Source organism: Oncorhynchus mykiss, chromosome 3, assembly GCF_057628025.1.
Source record: "Oncorhynchus mykiss isolate SJ-2025 chromosome 3, ASM5762802v1, whole genome shotgun sequence".
NCBI lineage: Eukaryota > Metazoa > Chordata > Actinopteri > Salmoniformes > Salmonidae > Oncorhynchus > Oncorhynchus mykiss.
In genome coordinates this window covers 65,214,662-65,234,371 of record NC_143024.1, presented here as the reverse complement: position 1 = coordinate 65,234,371, position 19,710 = coordinate 65,214,662, and the positions used below count along the sequence as shown (strand labels likewise).

The 19,710-nt window shown below is 42.0% G+C and overlaps 1 protein-coding gene across 1 annotated transcript; it reads right to left on the bottom strand.

The window, feature by feature from the left end:
- Window positions 1-4,859: 4,859 nt before the first annotated feature.
- LOC110520194 (rho-related GTP-binding protein RhoE) lies at window positions 4,860-18,856 on the bottom strand. The gene is made up of 5 exons (XM_021597343.3): window positions 18,276-18,856; window positions 18,061-18,148; window positions 6,782-6,891; window positions 6,147-6,272; window positions 4,860-6,005 (listed from the first exon to the last, which is right to left on the bottom strand). The coding sequence occupies exons 1-5, from the start codon at window positions 18,378-18,380 to the stop codon at window positions 5,763-5,765; spliced, it is 672 nt and encodes a 223-aa protein (XP_021453018.1). The 5' UTR covers window positions 18,381-18,856; the 3' UTR covers window positions 4,860-5,762.
- Between the last annotated feature and the right edge of the window lie 854 nt (window positions 18,857-19,710).

The window sequence follows — 19,710 nt, the reverse complement described above, 5'->3', positions numbered from 1 at the left end:
TAGCATAAAAATGGCCATCTCCTCCATATTACGGAGCACAGATTTCCCTAGGTCACCTTTCGTATCAGTGAATGGGGCACTATTAGGGAGGTGGTCACACAAAGTACCACAACACCAGACCAATCCTGCCAAAATGCAGCGGCTCTGTGATGATGGAAGAACCAGTCTTGCATGTTACACGCTGAGCAATATGTTCCTTTTGTCCTGGTTATTGTAAACTGTTGTTCCGACAAATAACAGCAATACATTGTTTGTAAAAAAAATAGCTAAGCTAAGGATCTCCCCATAATGACATCTTAATATGTCACATCTCAGAAGTCACCTGGATTCATATCCTAATGTATCGTTGTGGCAGCCACACTGAGTGTTCAAAACATTAGGAACAGCTGCTCTTTCCATGACATAGATTGACCAGGTGAATCCAGGTGAAAGTTATGATCCATTATTGATATCACCTGTTAAATCCACTTCAATCAGTGTAGATGAAGGGACGGAGACAGGTTAAAGAAGGATTTTCAAGCCTTGAGACAATTGACACATGGATTGTGTATGGGCTCCATTCAGAAGGTGAAGGGGCAAGACAAATTATTTAATTGCCTTTGAACGGGGTATGGTAGTAGGTGCCAAGCTGCTGGGTTTTTCACGCTCATTTAGTTTCCAGTGTGCATCAAGAATGGTCCCCCACCCAAAGGACATCCAGCCAATATGGGACAACTGTGGGAAGCATTGGAGTCAACATGGGCCAGCATCTCTGTGGAACGCTTTCGACACCTTGTAGAGTCCATGCCCCGATGAATTGAGACTGTTCTGAGGGCGAAAGGGTGTGCAACTCAATATTAGGAAGGTGTTCCTAATGTGTTGTGCACTCTGTGTATATTGTATTGTTGGGGAAGATTGGCCCATGTTTTGGCAGCTTCACCACAGGTCACATTTGATGTGGTTAAGGTAATTGTTTCTCATTCATGTATATATTGTTTGTGTGTTTTCTCAGATTTCTCTTTGGAAGTAACAATAATATTATTCATAATGAACATACAAATATAGTCCAAACTACATGTTTGCATGGTGAGGGGTTTCTGAAGTAAAAGACCCAAATGTCAATGCAAAGCAGAAAAAAAGCGGAGACCAACTCTTAATGCCCCTAAAAGATGAATTATCCCTAAGAAGCTGACACAGTGTCTATGGAAACCTCCATCAAAAGAACTGTCATCAAAAGGGAATGGGTTGGTAGGACAGAGAGACAGCTGAGCTGAGGGATAGTTATGGTTCACCCAGAGTGTGTCGTCATGTGACCAGACCTCCCACAGCGTGTGAACAGAGGAGAGGAGAGCGTGAAAGCCTTCAGCAAAGTCACAGCTCTGATAACAAGGATGGCGTGACAGGCAGAAAGAGCAGGATGTCACTCCCAGTAGATGTCTCTCTTCACTAACTAAATGACAAATCCTATCTTGTAACTTATTTCACAGGAAAAAAACATGATCCAGAGAGTTCAACACTCTCTGGATCATGTGTGTCTACCGGAATTGACTGGGCTTCCATGGGCCTACATGTTCTTAACCCCGAGAACTCGATATCCGCGCCCCTATGGAAATCCAAGTACCATTAAAAAAACTCCATAAAAATATGTCAATTTATGCTAGAGATATCTGTTTTTTTTGGGATTTGATGCAACTCAATCCATCCATTTGCCGATGTCTAACTTCACAATGGTGTTCTCCGTTTTGGGACTCGTCTGAAGTCGACACAGCCGATCTGGAAACTTTTGTCTGTAGCGTCCGAACAGTTTGTGCTACACACTAATATGCCCCCTCTGTGGAATGGTGAGACTCTCACAAATATGTACATTTGCAAAAGGATGCCAACAGGCCTCACAAGACTCGTCTGAAGGTCCCCCGGTACCATTTGAAAACATTTATGGAAGTATATAGTTGTTGTCGGAAGTTTACATACACTTAGGTTGGTGTCATTAAAACTCGTTTTCAACCACTCCACAAATTTCTTGTTAACACACTATAGTTTTGGCAAGTCGGTTAGGACATCTACTTTGTGCATGACACAAGTAATTATTCCAACAATTGTTTACAGACATAATATTTCAGTTATAATTCACTGTATCACAACTCCAGTGGGTCAGAAGTGTACATACACTAAGTTGACTGTGCCTTTAAACAGCTTGGAAAATTCCAGAAAATTATGTCATGGCTTTAGAAGCTAGGCTAATTGATAGGCTAATTGACATCATTTGAGTCAATTGGAGTTGGACCTGTGGATGTATTTCAAGGCCTACTTTCAAACTCAGTGTCTCTTTGTTTGACATCATGGGAAAATCAGAAGAAATCAGCCAAGTCCTCAGAAAAAAATTGTAGACCTCCACAAATCTGGTTCATCCATGGGAGCAATTTCCAAATGCAATGAAGGTACCACGTTCATCTGTACAAACAATAGTATGCAAGTATAAACACCACGGGACCACTCAACCATCATACCGCTCAGGAAGGAGATGTGTTCTGTCTCCTAGAGATGAACGTACTTTGGTGCGAAAAGTGCAAATCAATCCCAGAACAGCAAAGGGCCTTGTGAAGATGCTGGAGGAAGCAGGTACAAAAGTATCTCTATCCACAGTAAAACGAGTCCGATATCGACATAACCTGAAAGGCCGCTCAGCAAGGAAGAAGCCACTGCTCCAAAACCGCCATAAAAAAGCCAGACTACGGTTTGCTACTGCACATGGGGACAAAGATCATACTTTTTGGAGAAATTTCCTCTGGTCTGATGAAACAAAAATATAACTGTTTGGCCATAATGACCATGGTTATGTTTGGAGGAAAAAGGGGGAGGCTTGCAAGCCGAAGAACACCATCCCAACCGTGAAGCACGGGGGTGGCAGCATCATGTTGTGAGGGTGCTTTGCTGCAGGAGGTACTGGTGCACTTCACAAAATAGATGGCATCATGAGGTAGGACAATTATGTGGATATATTGAAGCAACATCTCAAGACATTAGTCAGGAAGTTAAAGCTTGGTCGCAAATGGATCTTCCAAATGGACAATGACCCCAAGCATACTTCCAAAGTTGTGGCAAAATGGCTTAAGGACAACAAAGTCAAGGTATTGGAGTGGCCATCACAAACCCTGACCTCAACACTATAGACAATTTGTGGGCAGAACTGAAAAAGCATGTGTGAGCAAGAAGGCCTACAAACCTGACCCAGTTACACCAGCTCTGTCAGGAGGAATGGGCCAAAATTCACCCAACTTATTGTGGGAAGCCTGTGGAAGGCTACCCGACACGTTTGATCCAAGTTAAACAATTTAAAGGTAATGCTACCAAATACTAATTGAGTGTGTGTAAACTTCTGACCCACTGGGAATGTAAATGAAAGAAATATAAGCTGAAATAAATCATTCTCTCTACTATTGTTCTGACATTTCACATTCTTAAAATAAAGTGGTGTTCCTAACTGACCTAAGACAGGGAATATTTACTAGGATTAAATGTCAGGAATGGTGAAAAACTGAGTTTAAATGTATTTGGCTAAGGTGTATGTAAACTTCCGACTTCAACTGTACATGCCGACTGTTTGAGTGACAACAATACATGTACATTTTTATATAATAACTAATATTTCCTGATCTGTCTTATATCTCTCAGATGTAGGACAGACACTTCAGAACAAACTTCTTTTAGATTTTTTGGGGGGAACTATCTGTTCCATGTAGTGAATCTGTTATTCAATGCGTTTGTATGGGCTAATAGCAGTAAGGCCAATTACACACTACCGTTCAAAAGGGGTCACTTAAACATGTCCCTGTTTTTGAAAGAAAAGCAAATTTCTTTGGCCATTAAAATAACATCAAATTAATCAGAAATACAGTGTAGACATTATTAATGTTGTAAATGACTATTGTAGCTTGAAACGGCAAATCTTTTATGGAATATCTACATAGGTGTACAGAGGGCCATTATCAGCAACCATCACTCCTGTGTTCCAATGGCACGTTATGTTAGCTAATACAGGTTTATAATTTTAAAAGGCTAATTGATCATTAGAAAACCTTTTTGCAATAATGTTAGCACAACTGAAAACTCTTGTTCTGATTAAAGGAGCAAAAAAACTGGCCTTCTTTAGACTAGTTGAGTATCTGGAGCATCAGCAACCTTTTTCTGAAACTCATCAGTCTATTATTTTTCTGAGAAATGAAGGCTATTCCATGCAAGAAATTGCCAAGAAACTGAAGATCTCGTACAACGCTGTGTACTACTTCCTTCACAGAACAGCTCAAATTGGCTCTAGCCAGAATAGAAAGGGGAGTGGGAGGCCCCGATGCACAACTGAGCAAGAGGACAAGCACATTAGAGTGTCTAGTTTGAGAAACAGATGCCTCACAAGTCCTCAACTGGCAGCATCATTAAATAGTACCCCCAAAACGTCAACAGTGAAGAGGTGACTCCGGATGCTGGCCTTTTAGGCAGAGTTGCAAAGAAAAAGCCATATCTCAGACTGGCCAATAAAAATACAATATTTAGATGGGCAATAGAACACAGACACTGGACAGAGGAACTCTGCCTTGAAGGCCAGCATCCCGGAGTCGCCTCTTCACAGATTTTTCATTCAAATGCAGGAAATCTCTCTACACTCCATGGCAAAATGTGTAGAATTCACATAGAAATGTGAGTTACAGATCAAGAGAGGGGCACTAAAACTTTAGGCAAGGTGTGGGGGGGGGGCATCCCAACCAAATTTCACTTATTGCCCCTATAATCTTGCACAGTAGTAGTTCTCATAAGCCTAAATAGGAGAATTTAGTTTGAATATGTGTGCTTCCCATAAGTCAATAAAAGCTGCATTGAGGCATCAATGATGGGCTTATACATTTATAAGCATCAAATCTAACCTTCACTACATTTGCATGACTACAGTACATTTAAACATGGGAAATTGACAGTTCTGAAATGAACTATTTTTTCATTGTTTTAGAATAAATCTCAGAGTAATTTAGAATTAACAGATTTAGAAAACAAATGATGAGAAAGGAAGGAGTAGCCTAAAGGATGACACAGGTCACATGACATTCAGGAGCCTTCAACAGCATGGAGTGGAGAACGGGTAACAGTATCCTGGTTATCATCTGTGCTTCTCAGAACATTACACACAAACGTATCTCATATCATTCACTGTCTCTCCCCCAAACTATTTTGCTTGCTTTTAAGAACATAAGATTCGAAACACTGCTACCTAGAACACTTCTGAAAATGAAGCTTTTCAATCATCAGGATTCTACAACCCTGCCTGCATTCTCCACCATGGTATTCCAGTTCAAACCTAGAATTTAAGTACAGCTCTTTTGTGTCATTTCAGTGGAATTCCCCAGAGAGTTCATGAACAAAGTCCAAGATACATTTTCTCAGATTCTGTGGCATCAAGTCACTAACACCAGTCAGTTCTTAGTTCTGACTGATAAATCCCAGTTAACTCCAGGTGAATATATCCAGTTCGTGTAAGTACATTGACTACTTGGTGTTATGCCTCATTTAACTTGTAAAAAGGCAGGGTACAACCACATATAACGTACATGACATACCACAGCATAGTTGCTGCAGCTACCTAAACACCATCTCTCATTCAGTTGGCAATAGCTGTGGAGATCGATAGTCTTCTAATAGTGCACAAAGCCCTTCATAGTTATCCAAAGATTATATGCTCATTATAATGTCCTTCAACATTGTCCTTCAATCCAAGATTCCAATCACAGCCCATGCAGTCACATAACAGCACAGGTCTTGGCTTTGGTCTTCTGGAAGTCTGACACCACTGTGGGCAGGTCAGGTCTGCTGTGTGAGATCCTCTTGGTGCTCCTGGAGGGCTTGTTGCATTTGACGTTCTTGTTGCTCTTGTTGACGCAGGCCAGCGTGGCCACGTGGAAGATGTCTCTGACGCTGTTCTCAGACTGCAGGGATGAACACTCGATATAGGGAGCACTGATCTGCTTGGCCATGTTGGAGCCCTGAGATGGAGAGAGAGAGAGAATAACACAAAGATATCAGTCTGGAGAGCTGTCTAGTACGAATTGTTCCCAGCACTTTTAACACATGATTATGTTTAAGCTCATGATTTTAAATAAAATTTAGAAAGACACGACACCCACCTGATCATAGGACACTGGCGTATGTCCACTGTTAGATTTGGTAAAGAGGTCTGTGCGGAGGTCTGACTTGCATCCCACCAGCAGCATCTTGGTGTTGGGACAGAATTCCTGAATCTCTCCTTTCCACTATATGGGTGAAAGAAAAGGGAGAGATCAACATTAGTCTAGAATTGGAACCCTATGGAGGGGGATTAAAGAGAGAAAAAGCCTGGTGATTATGCTCTCTCCAGAGGAAGGATCACTCCCCCTCCTACTGGACCACACTCCTCTCAGCTGGCACAATACTGAGCCTTAGTGACATCCCAGGTCAGAGGGCACTGAGTCACACAATGGCCATGTCTTGGAGACCACATGTGAACAAGGCCTGTTAGACTACTTCTGAGCCTCACATGAGTTTGTTTTCACCATCCTCCCCCGCTCTCATTGGTGCTGCCCTAGTATTAGACCCCTCTCTCATTGATACAGCCTTAGTTTTCAGCAGAATAGGGATTTTCAAAGGCCACTTCCCCAAGAAACACAAATGGAGGCCTTTTCAGAAAGGGTCATGGGTCAAGGGGACTGAGTGAAAATGCCATTGGAACAGGCCACTATAGCTTCACGGACAAGAGTAGGCTATATCACCACATAACACTCACCTTCTTCAGTACACTGTCCAGGGTGTCTGGTCTACTGATGTCAAAACAGATGAGGACTGCATCAGCATCAGGGTAGGAGAGAGGCCTCACATTGTCATAGTATGCAGAGCCTGCAAAAAAACATCACCATGTTGTTGTCAAGTGGAAAAGTGAAAGTGGATCTATGTGGTAAGTGAGTCACAGTTCTTCCTCAAATCCCTGCAACTTACTGTAAGTTAACAAACATTTCCCATTCCACAGATGCATTGACTCAAACAATGACAAGGTTATTTGCAGAGCAGGGTCAGATTGCAGTGGTTTCCATTCCAAACAGGATAAGTGAAAGTTATTTTATAATATAAACTTGTGACATACTTAGTGTACACTAAACATCTTAAACATAACTCTATGGCAGTGATCATTTTGGCACTCTTTGTTTTAGATTTAGTCTAGTCTTAGTCACATTTTTGTCTTTTGAATAATGATTTTGTCTAGTTATTGTGAAAATGAAGAAAACAGTGGGCCCTTTTAGTCAACTAAATGTTCTTTCATTTTAGTCACATTACATTTGTATTGCCTCATTAACCTATAGTAAACATGTATCACTGACTTCCATGTGCACAAACATACATTGCCTTGTCTTACCAACATTGTGAAGTTATGCAGAAAACTTTCTCTTCCCAACAGCAGAAACATGACAAACATATGTAAAAAATAATAAATGACCTATTCCATGTAAATTCCATAATCAGCCTAGATAGATATTGTACATTACATACAAAACAAACCTACAACACACAAGCAGAGAGAGAGAGAGAGAGAGAGAGAGAGAGAGAAACACAATCCACAAATTATTAGCAAAGTAGTATGGGTTGAACCTCCATCACTCAGTCACGTCATTGCCATTGTTATCAACGTTCCACAGACGCAGCAGCCACCTTGATGTCCAAAAGTACAACGGCGGCTAATGACTTTGACTGTTTCGCCGAGTGATCTAGCCGAGTCACTTCACCTCAAGTCCGAATTGAGTCCACTGTGCTCGAGTCCAAGTCACCAACAGTCGAGTCACGAGTCCCTATGGCTGGAGTCCGAGTCCCAGTGCTCGAGTCCTGGTCCAAGTGCTCAAGTCTGAGTCACTGGGTCCACTTTAACTCAAAATAAAGTTAGATATAGCATAATGGCAAGACGAATTCAGTCAATAAATTGTTTTCTATCCCTTTTCCTTTCTTTCCAAATGTTTGCATATGTTTGCATATAGGTACCTGTAATGTTACCAGGGCCACGTTCAGTTGGAAGAACGTTACCGGACGTTGCAGAAAAAATCCATGAATAGAGCCGACGTTATTCCTTATTCAATATGTCAGAGAGGTATGTTTGTTCTACACTGAACAAACATATAAACTCAACATGCAACAATTTTAAAGATTTTACTGAGTTACAGTTAATATAAGGAAATCAGTCAATTGAAATAAATTAATTAGGCCATACTCTATGGATTTCACATGACTGAAAATACGGATATGCATCTTTTGGTCACAGATACCTTTAAAAAAAATTAGGGGAATGGATCAGAGAACCAGTCAGTATCTGGTGTAACATGTCTGGTGAGTATGCAGGCCATAGAAGTACTGGGACATTTTCAGCTTCCAGGAATTGTGTAGAGATCCTTGCAACATGGGGCTGTGCATTATCATGCTGAAATGTGAGGTGATAGCGGTGAATGAATGGCACGACATGGCACGACAATGGCACGACATGGGCCTCAGGATCACAAATGCAATTGTGTTCGTTGTCCGTAGATAAATGCCTGCCCATACCATAACCCCACTGCCACCATGGGGCACTTTGTTCAAAACGTTGACATCAGCAAACCGCTCGGCACACACAATGCAATACATGCTGTCTGCCATCTGCTCACTGAAATCGGTTACAATGCCGAACTGCAGTCAGGTCAAGACTCATGTAAGGACGACAAGCACGCAGATGAGCTTCCCTGTTTCTGACAGTTTATGCAGAAATTCTCAGTTTGTGCAAACCCAGTTTCATCGGATCCCGCAGGTGAAGAACCCAAATGTGGAGGTCCTGGGCTGGCATGGTTACACGTAGTCTGCGGTAGAGGCCAGTTGGACGTACTGCCAAATTTTCTAAAACTACTTTTGGAGGCGGCTTATGGTAGAGAAATGAACATTCAATGCTCTGGCAACAGCTCTGGTGGACATTCCTGCAGTCAGCATTCCAATTGCACTCTCCCTCAAAACTTGAGACATCTGTGTCATTGTGTTGTGTGACAAAACTGCACATTTTAGAGTGGCCTTTTATTGTCCCCAACACAAGGTGCCTGTGGAATATTAATGCTGTTAAATCAGTTTCTTGATATGCCACACCTCTCAAGTGGATGGATTATCTTGGCAAGGGAGAAATACTGACTAACACGGATGTAAACAAATTTGTGCACAACTTTTGCCAGAAATAAGCTTTTTGTGAGCATGAAACATTTCTGGGATCGTTTATTTCAGCTCATGAAACATGGGACTAACACTTTACACATTGAGTTTATATTTTTGTTTAGTATACATAACCTGTTTCTATCTGAACGTTCCAAAATGTTTCGTCCTGCTGAACAAGGTGTGGCCTAAACAAATGGTTAATGGTCCGGTCGCCTGGTTTTAGAACGGCCCTCAATATGCTTTAGAAAAGTAAAATATGGCCCGCCTATGCACAATATAAAGAAAAAAACGTAGCGCCGTTATTATGGGTCATGTCTTTTGAACGGTGCCAGAGTCTATCTAGAGAATAGCGAAGGAGTCAGGCGCAGGACGCAGGCGCAAAAATCCCATTATAAAACAAACACAAAACAAGATACGAACTCCAACACACGAAAGACAATCACACACAAAACAGAAAGGGAAACCAGAGGGTTAAATAAGGAACATAATCACGAGATGGGAACCAGGTGTGTAAAACAGACAAAACAAAAGGAAAGCCGGTGACGTCGACCGCCGAACACCGCCCAAACAAGGAGAGGGAACAACTTCGCTGGAAGTCGTGACAAAAGGGCTAGATTCAAGATGTTTTCTCTATAGAAAAGAGGGAGACTTGGCTACATTGGCTGCAGAACCTGTATATGAAATGCAGTGGGAAAAGTGGGAGGGTTGAGCGAGACTACAAATTCCAAGTCAGACTACTTTTCTATAGCCTACTCAACAGAGAGAAAAACACAGCGAGACTGTTGTTTTACTATTAAACTCAATGCTGCTATTGTTATTCATTTTGAAAAGCAGCTTGTGTCAAAGGGTAGCTAACTAGAAGGCTGGAGTCGCCTGCGCAATATGTATAATCGGAGGCGGAGACGGAGGGGACCCTGTCTGCACACATTCATCACCTGCTCCCCCGCAGGTCACCAGCTGACGTTGACTGTGGTTGTCAAGTGTGACGAGTCCTTCCCACTGCTGAACAGAACTGTGCTGTGCATCTGTGCTGCTAATATTAATTGTGCTTAACACTGAAAAACTCTCAATCTCTCCAAAAATCCTTGTCCAGTCCACTTAGTAGTCCAATTATAGTCACAGAGATAATTTGTCTGAAATTAAAAATAATTTTTGTTTAGTTATAGTTTTTTCTTGGGTATATTTAGTCAACTATAGTCTCGTTGGGCCGTTATGTGGGGTACTGGGTCATGTTGCATCCAGGTAAAGTAACCAAACCAACACCAATGTCAGGAAACTCCCCTCTCCCCATTGTCCCTCTGTGAGAAATGTCTACAGTGGGAGGGGTCTTCCCTCACCCACGTTAAATACTGTTTAAATACTGTCTTTAATCCCTACTGTCTAGGGAGGAAACCGTCATATCTCACACATACTTCAAACAGCGTATGTGCTTTCCAGAATCCTTGGGATGTCCCTACCCCATTGAGGTTGAAATGTAAAATGGTTACGGTTAGGGTTATGGTTAGGTAAGGGTTATGGTTATGGTTAAGTTACGGTTAGCATAGGGATTAAGGTTAGGGTTTAGGGTAGGGATGTTCCAAGGATTCCGGATATCATAGACCTTTCAAACAGTCTCCATTGTAGGAAACAGTTCCTCATTCTGAAGAGATATTTGTGTCATTCTCTATAAGCTCCATGCCAAAGGGACTTTACTTTAGAATACAAAGCAGTGTAGAATAACTTGGTTCTTGAATTGTGCCATTGAATTCTAAAGAATGTAGTGGCAATTATGCTATTTCACATCATGACAAGAAATCATAACAATCCCTCAAAACCGGATCCACTACTTCTGAAGCTGGCTTTACAACGAACGACCCCACCCAAACCAGAAATATGTTTTGATTCACAAATGGAATCCAGATGATCTCAATGTGGACCAGTATAAGGACTAAAACACCAATGACACCATCAGTCTTTTTTAATTTGAACTTTTAATTTACCTAAACACAATTATACCCAGTTTGAATTCACAGGAGTAAACTTCTATACAAGTGGGGCCATTTGGATATTTGAGTAGAATGCCTATGAAGCATACGCTGTGGTCTGACACAGACTACCACTTCCCTGAATTATTTTCACAAACAAATCCACACCAGCAGATGTAAACAATTATGAAATATTTTCAGGTATTGCGAAGCAGATCCTGTAGGTTTAACCAACAGCCACAAGATCCCTATTTTCATAGCCTAAACTTCAAGTCTTATAAACGGCTCAACCAGGATGCGTGAGAGATGTGGAATGTCTACCTTCTGGTATGAATGATTTTCTATGGAAACATTAAAATAGTGTCGTAGGATTGAGCTGATGGAAATGGGGGATTTACAGTTACACAGTAACCTACTACACAGACTGTTAGAAATGGGCATTTCAGAGCTGGAGGAAAGTATACAAAGAGATACTGTTGTATCTGTCACTGTGAGACAAATAATGAACAGTGTAACAATGGCAATCAACGTAACGAAGACATCTCTCATCATTCAACATCCTGCTTATCTATCAGTGAGGTGGGTTAGGGGGGATATACTTTAGTACCTATCTAATAGAACACTGCCTTCGGAAAGTATTCAGACCCCTTGACTTTTTCCACATTTTGTTAAGTTACAGCCTTATTCCAAAACGGATAAAACATTTTCCTCAGCAATCTATACACAACATCCCATAATGACAAACCGAAAACAGAAATTCCTTATTTACATAAGTATTCAGACACTTTGCTATGAGACTCGAAATTGAGCTCAGGTGCATCCTGTTTCCATTGATAATCCTTGAGATGTTTCTACAACTTGATTGGAGTCCACCTGTGGTAAATTCAATTGATTGGACATGATTTGGAAAGGCACACACCTGTCTACATAAGGTCCCACAGTTGACAGCGCATTGTCAGAGTAAAAACCAAGCCATGAGGTCGAAGGAATTGTCTGCAGAGCTCCGAGACAGGATTGTGTCAAGGCACAGATCTGGGGAAGATTACCAAAAAATGTCTGCAGCATTAAAGGTCCCCAAGAACACAGTGGCCTCCATCATTCTTAAATGGAAGAAGTTTGGAACCTCCAGGACTCGTCCTAGAACCATCTCCACAGAGGAACTGGAGCTTTTTTCAGAGTGACCGAGGCCCTTCTCCCCCGATTGCTCAGTTTGGCCAGGCGGCCAAACTGAGCAATCGGGGGAGAAGGGCCTCGGTCACGCTGAAAAAAGCTCCAGTTCCTCTGTGGAGATGGGAGAACCTTCAAGAAAGATAACCATCCCTGATGCACTCCACCAATCAGGTTTTTATAGTACAGTGGCCAGACGGAAGCCACTCCTCAGTAAAAGGCACATGAGAGCCAATTTAGAGTTTGCCAAAAGGCACTTAAAGGACAAGATTCTCTGGTATAATGAAACCAAGATGGCCTGAATACCAAGCATCACATCTGGAAGAAACCTGGCACCATTCTTACGGTGAAACATGGTGGTGGCAGCAGGGGATATTTTTCAGCGGCAGGGACTGGGAGACTAGTCAGGATTGAGGGAAAGATGAATGAGCTGAGCTGCAAAGTACAGAAAGATCCTTGATGAAAACCTGCTCAGAGTACTCAGGACCTCAGACTGGGAACAAGGTTCACCTTCCAACAGGACAGCAACCCTAAGCACACAGCCAAGACAACGCAGGAGTGGCTCCTGGACAAGTCTCTGAAGGTCCTTTAGTGGCCCAGTCAGAGCCAGAACCCGATCAAACATCTCTGGAGAGAAAGAAAAATAGCTGTGCAGCGACGCTTAAATAGCTGTGCAGCGACGCTCCCCATCCAACCTGATAGAATTTGAGAGGATCTGCAGAGAATGGGAGAAACTCCCCAAATACAGGTGTGCCAATACAGGTGTGCCAAGCTTGTAGCATCATGCAAGACTCAAGGCAGTGATCGCTGCCAAAGGTGCTTCCACAAAGTACTAAGTAAAGAGTCGGAATACTTATGTAAAAATGTAAATGTGATATTTCAGTTGTTTTATTTTTAATACATTTGCAAAAATGTATGAAAAGGGTCCATGATATTTGTTTAACTATTTAACCAACAATTTAGCAGTCTTATGGCATGGGGATAGAAGCTGTCCTTTTGGTTCCAGACTTGGTGCAACGGCAGCACTTGTCATGCAGATTGAACAATCCATAACTTGAGTGGCTGGAGTCTTTGACCATTTTTAGCGGTGATGCAGCCAGTCAAGATGCAGCTGTAGAACTTTTTGAGGATCTGAAGGGCCATACCAAATCTTTTCAGCCTCCTGAAGGGGAAGAGGCGTTGTCGCGCACTATTCACGACTGTGTTGGTGTGTGTGGACCATGATAGATCCTTCGTGATGTAGACACCGAGGAACTTGAAGCTCTTGACCCGCTCCACTGCAGTCCCATCAATGTGAAAGGGGACGTGCTCGGCCCTCCGTTTCCTGTCATCCACGATCAGCTCCTTTGTCTAGCTGACTTTAAAGGAGAGGTTGTTCCTCTGGCACCACAATGCAAGGTCTCTGACCTCCCTTTAGGCTGTCTCATCGTCGTTGGGGATCAGGCCTACCACCGTCATGTCATCAGCAAACTTAATGAGGCTGCTGCTTGCATGTAGGTTGGGTCGCGACATTCAATTACTGGAAGTGTTGCTTGAACAATATTCCCTTTCAAAAGTGAGACAGGATTTATTTCTATATAAGAAACCAATCTTTACCTGCAACTTTTTAGTCAGTTTATCAATGTGTGTTTTAAAACTTCTTCGGGATTGGTGTCCCTTCCACCGGACGGTGCAGCTAACGTTAGGCTAATGCGATTAGCATGAGGTTGTAAGTAACAAGAACATTTCCCAGGACATAGACATACCTGATATTGTCAGAAAACTTTAATTATTGTTAATCTAACTGCACTGTCCAATTTACAGTAGCTGTAACAGTGAAAGAATGCCATGCTATTGTTTGAGGAGAGTGCACAATATTGAACATGAAAAGTAATTAATAAACAAATTAGGCACATTTGGGCAGTCTTGATACAACATTTTGAACAGAAATGCAATGGTTGATGGAATCAGTCAAAAATGTTGCACATACACTGATGCCATCTAGTGGGCAAAATCTAATTTGCACCTGGACTGGAATAATACATTATGACCTTTCTCTTGCATTCCAAAGATGATGGTACAAAAGAATGCAAATGAACAGTTGTTTTTTTCTTTGTATTATCTTTTACCAGATCTATTGTGTTATATTCTCCTACATTCCTTTCACATTTCCAAAACCTTCAAAGTGTTTTCTTTCAAATGGTACAAATATGGTTCAAATATGCATATCCTTGCTTTGGGGGCTGAGCTACAAGCAGTTAGATTTGGTATGTCATTTTAGGCGAAAATTGAAAAGAAGGGCGTAATCCTTAAGAGGACAAAGGACAGTTTATCATCAATCCAAATACCTAGACACTTATAATTGGGGACTAGCTCAATCTGGGCTCCTCTCAAGGTACAGATACACAGGTCTTGATTTTATCACCATTTAGCACTAATTTAAGATTGCTGAGCAATTATTGAACTGAATCAAAGCCAAGCTGAAGATCGTGAATGACCTGTTACAGTGAGGGGGCACAGGAATAAATAACTGTGTCATCCGCATAGAGATGTAAGCCCCAGTTATTATTATTCAGGGACAGACCGACATTATTATTGTAAAGAGTGAACAGTAAAGGGCCTAGTATTGAGCCTTGTGGGACTCCTTTAGTTTTGTTAAGAAAATTTGACTGAACTCCATCAGCAGATATACATTGACTTCTGTCGTGCAGATAATATACTTTTTTCTTATAAGTGTCCAGATTAGTGTCCCACTCCTTGAAAGTGGCAGCACTAGCCTTTAGCTCAGTGCGTATGTTGCCTGTAATCCATGGCTTCTGTTTGGGGTATGTATGTACGGTCACAGTGGGGACGACATTCATTATGCCGGTGACTGATGTGGTAAACTCCTCAATGCCATCAAATAAATCCTGAAACATATTCCAGTCTGTGCTAGATAAACAGTCCTGTAGCTTAGCATCCGCTTCATCGGACCACTTGCGTATTGAGCGCGTCACTTGTACTTCTTGTTTGAGTTTTTGCTTGTAAACAAAAATTATGAAGATAGAGTTATGGTCAGATTTGCCAAATGGAGGGCAAGGGAGAGCTTTGTATGCGTTTCTGTATGTGGAGTAAAGGTGATCTACAGTTTTGTCTCCTGTAGTTGCACAGGTGACATGCTGGTAAAAATGAGGTAAAACTGATTTAAGTTTCCCTGCATTAAAATCACCGGCCACTAGGAGCGCCTCCTCTGAATGAAAACTTTCTTGTTTGCTTATGGCCCTATACAGCTTGTTGAGTGCAGTCTTAGTTCCAGCATAGGTTTGTGGTGGTAAATAGACAGCTATGAAACATATAGAAGAAAACTCTCTTGGTAAATTGTATGGTCTACAGTTTATTATGAGGTATTCTAACTCAGGTGAGCAGAACCTTGAGACTTCCTTAATATTAGAGATTGCGCACCAGGTGTTGTTAACAAAGACACACACCTCCCCCTTGAGTTTACCCAATGCTGCCATTTGATCCTGCCATTGCATAGAAAAAACAAATAGATGTATATTATCCATGTCCTTGTTTAGCCACGATGCTGAGAAACAGGATATTACAGTTCTTTAGGTCCAGTTGATAGGGTAGTCTCGAACAGAGTTCATCCAGTTTGTTCTCCAGTGTATGTATGTCCGCCAATAGAACATAGGGTAGAGGCGGATTGTTTATTCGCCAACGTAGTTTCGTCAAGGTGCCCGCACGTCGGCCTCTCTTATGCCGTCTTTTCCTTTTCCAATTCTCTGGGATTAGGGCCTGGTCTGGGGTGAGCAGTATGTCCTGACCCGGCGACTCATTGAAATAGAAATCTTCATCCAAATAGAGGTTAGTGATCCCTGTTCTGATGTCTTTTCAGTCATAGGAAATGATGGCGGCAACATTATGTACAAAAAAAGTTAAGATCAGTGCACAAAAACACAAAATAGCCAGGAGCCAGTAAAACGTCAGCTATCCATTGCAGCGCCATATACAGTACTTGTGGTACTCCAATTTCCACATGAGACTCATTTGTGATAACAATAAACAACACTATCATATAGCTCAAAACGTGCCACGCTATCCACAAGGTTATCAAAACAATTCCAACAAATTAACATTATCACACCATCATGTTGTGACTAGAGAGGGGGCTGCCGGTTCAGTGGAAGTCCTTAGAGATGTGTCAGCGCTGGTGTATGTGGTGAGGTCTGGTTTGTGTGTGTGTAATGCAATCTTCCCTGGTGTTTCCAAGGTGGTCCCCAACAGGAACAATAGATGAGTGTGTCAGTCAGCCCTGGTGTGTGTGGTGAGCTCAGCTTTTCTTGAAGCTGTGGTGTAATCACTGAGTCGTGTCCTGGACAAACCCAAGGGATGAGCCACAATCAGCTGGAATTCACAGAGCAGATGAGAGGCATCCCAGAACAGTCTCTCACTCTCCCCACTACTACCCCTTTTACACCACACTGCACAGAGGCAGCCCAAAACACTCCCTCATCCCACCGCTACTCCCTCTCTAGACCCTCTTCACCCTTCGACCCCTCTCCACCCTACAGAGGCAGCCCAAAACACTCCCTCATCCCACCGCTACCCCCTCTCTAGACCCCGCTCTTCACCCTTCGACCCCTCTCCACCCTACAGAGGCAGCCCAAAACACTCCCTCATCCCACCGCTACCCCCTCTCTAGACCCCGCTCTTCACCCTTCGACCCCTCTCCACCCTACTGAGGCAGCCCAAAGCACTACTAACCACTCTCCAACCACTCTCCACCCTACAGAGGCAGCCCAAAGCACTCCCTCATCCCACCGCTACCCCCTCTCTAGACCCCCCTCTCCACCCTACAGAGGCAGCCCAAAACACTCCCTCATCCCACCGCTACCCCCTCTCTAGACCCCCCTCTTCACCCTACAGAGGCAGCCCAAAGCACTACCTCACCCTTTACTAACCACTCTCCACCCCACTGGAGCCACACAATCACCCAGCCAGACTGGAGGGCTTTGAGGCTGTAGTATAGAAGGTAATTACCTCCAGACCTGGGGCTGGAAGGAGATCCCACAGGGACCTCTATATGGGATTCCTGTTGTGTGTCAGGCTGTGAGGGGGAGCGGCTTTATTAAACAAGTAATGCAAGCTCTCGGATTGAAAATCTGTGTATGTTGGCCAGGGGAAAATAAGTGTCTTATTTTGTTACCGCCCTTTAGCGTCAGCTTTTCTCCTAATAGACAGCTGAAAGAATATATCACAAATTTACCCATATAGTGGCATACAAAACAGGCGCCAATGCAAGGTATGCCATTACATTGGAGTGCAGATGACAAAAATAAATGTCCGAAAGTAGCCTAATAGATGGTGATTTCCCAAGACTGATGTACAATTTTGTACAGTCAACACCAGTGTCTGAGTTCCCACATTATCAGTCTTACATGTTCAAGGGTGTGAGGGTGGGTCGTTTCAGATGTAGGCTACAGAATGCTGGTGGTGTACACAAGGTTTCCATAACTGTTATCTGACTCCCTATCTAACCCTCTCCCTCACATTCCAGAAAGGCAGCATCGGACTGTTCCCCTCAGAGTGGATGACAGTTACTGTAAAGCATATGATGTGGCAAGTACTGCATATCAGGATTTCATGCTTGTCTTCTGATGTCGAAAACTCTCGATTTTTCATGGTATTTAGTAGCTACAGCAGGAATGACAGTGACGCACGTTTTCAGAACGCGAATAATGCGCAAAGGGTCCTTCCTTACCTGAAGTGTCCCACAGACGGAGTTCAACTCTCTGCGTATCGATTTCAAAACTGGCCGTGTAGTTCTCAAACACCGTGGGAATGTAGCCCTACAAATGAAAGACAATATCCATTGTCAACAACAATGCAGTTTAGACATATTAAAAAGTTGCGAGCTGATTGATAACGCGCAATTATCATGCCAATAAATAGAAAAATCTGTCACATAAAACTCACCTCTGGAAAGGAATCTTTTGCAAACACATTTAGTAGAGCGGTTTTTCCACATTCACTATCCCCAACGACCACTATTTTACATTTTATGCTTGGATTTAAATCCATTTTGGAACGGTGTGGGATATGGCTCGCCTTCTTTCCATAAAATATAAAGAAGAATGAAGTCGGGATCAATAGAAAATCCGAAGGTTGTATGATTCCCAAAATGTATGAGCGGACTGCATCAGTCAGCTGCCCAGAAGAATCTATTCTGAAATGAGAACGTCTCGACGGCACAGTAATTTAAAAATTGTCAAAATAGAAAATCTTTAAATAATTAACATGATCCCTTTGGAGAGTGAAATACTGTGAATTCCAAGGGTCGTAGCCAGTCCGGTATACGAGAGCTCCAGACCAGTTATGAGACGCAACGGTCCACAGACAGTGTAAGTTTGAAGGAGTTTGAGGAGAGTCATTCCTATTTCAAGGCAGGGAGGGCGTTGCGCAAGTAAGCTATTTATCCCATTATGCATCAGACCAAGTCTCTCATGTATTTCAGATGAGAAGCTAACGCAGCTGCAGTGGTGGGAAAAGTACGCAAATGTCATACTTGAGTAAAAGTAAAGATACCTTAATAGGAAATGACGATATATACTAAAGTATCAAAAGTAAATGTAATTGCTAAAATATACTTAAGTATCAAAAGTAAAAGTATAAATTATTTAAAATTACTTATATTAAGCAAACCAGACGTAACCATTTTGGTGTTTTTTATTTAAGGATAGCCAGAGGCACACTCCAAGACATAATTTACAAACGAAGCATTTGTGTTTAGTGAGTCTGCCAGATCAGAGGCAGTAGAGATGACGATGAATGTTCTCTTTAAAAAGCAGGTGTGAATTTGAGCATTTTCCTGTCATGCTAAGCTAAAAAAAAAAATGTAATGGGTACTTTTGGGTGTCAGGAAATATGTATGGAGTAAAAAGTACATTATTGTCTTTAGGGATGTAGTAAAGTAAGAGTAAAAGTTGTCAAAAGTATAAATAGTGAAGTGAAGTACAGATACCCCACAACTACTTAAGTAGTAATTGAAAGTATTTTTTACTTAAGTACTTTACACCATTTGTGAGAAATAATATTAAAGGACCTATTGTAATTGCAATGTTTTTGTGTGTGTTTTTTTTAACAGTAAATCAAAGGATAATCTGAAATGTTAAAAAATTATATAATTTTGGGATCCTTTGGAACTTCTAATGTATTCCTGTTAGTTTTATTTGTGTTCATTGGACTTTGAATGAGCTGTCTGGATTAGCCTCAATACTTTTATTTCTTAGCTTTTTATGTTTATAACCACTTTAAAGGGGTTGAAGGGTTGCACTTTATTTCACTGACTGTAGTACTGAAGCCACTGTGATGTTTGCCTGCAATGCATATCAATAACCTTGAGAGTGATGAA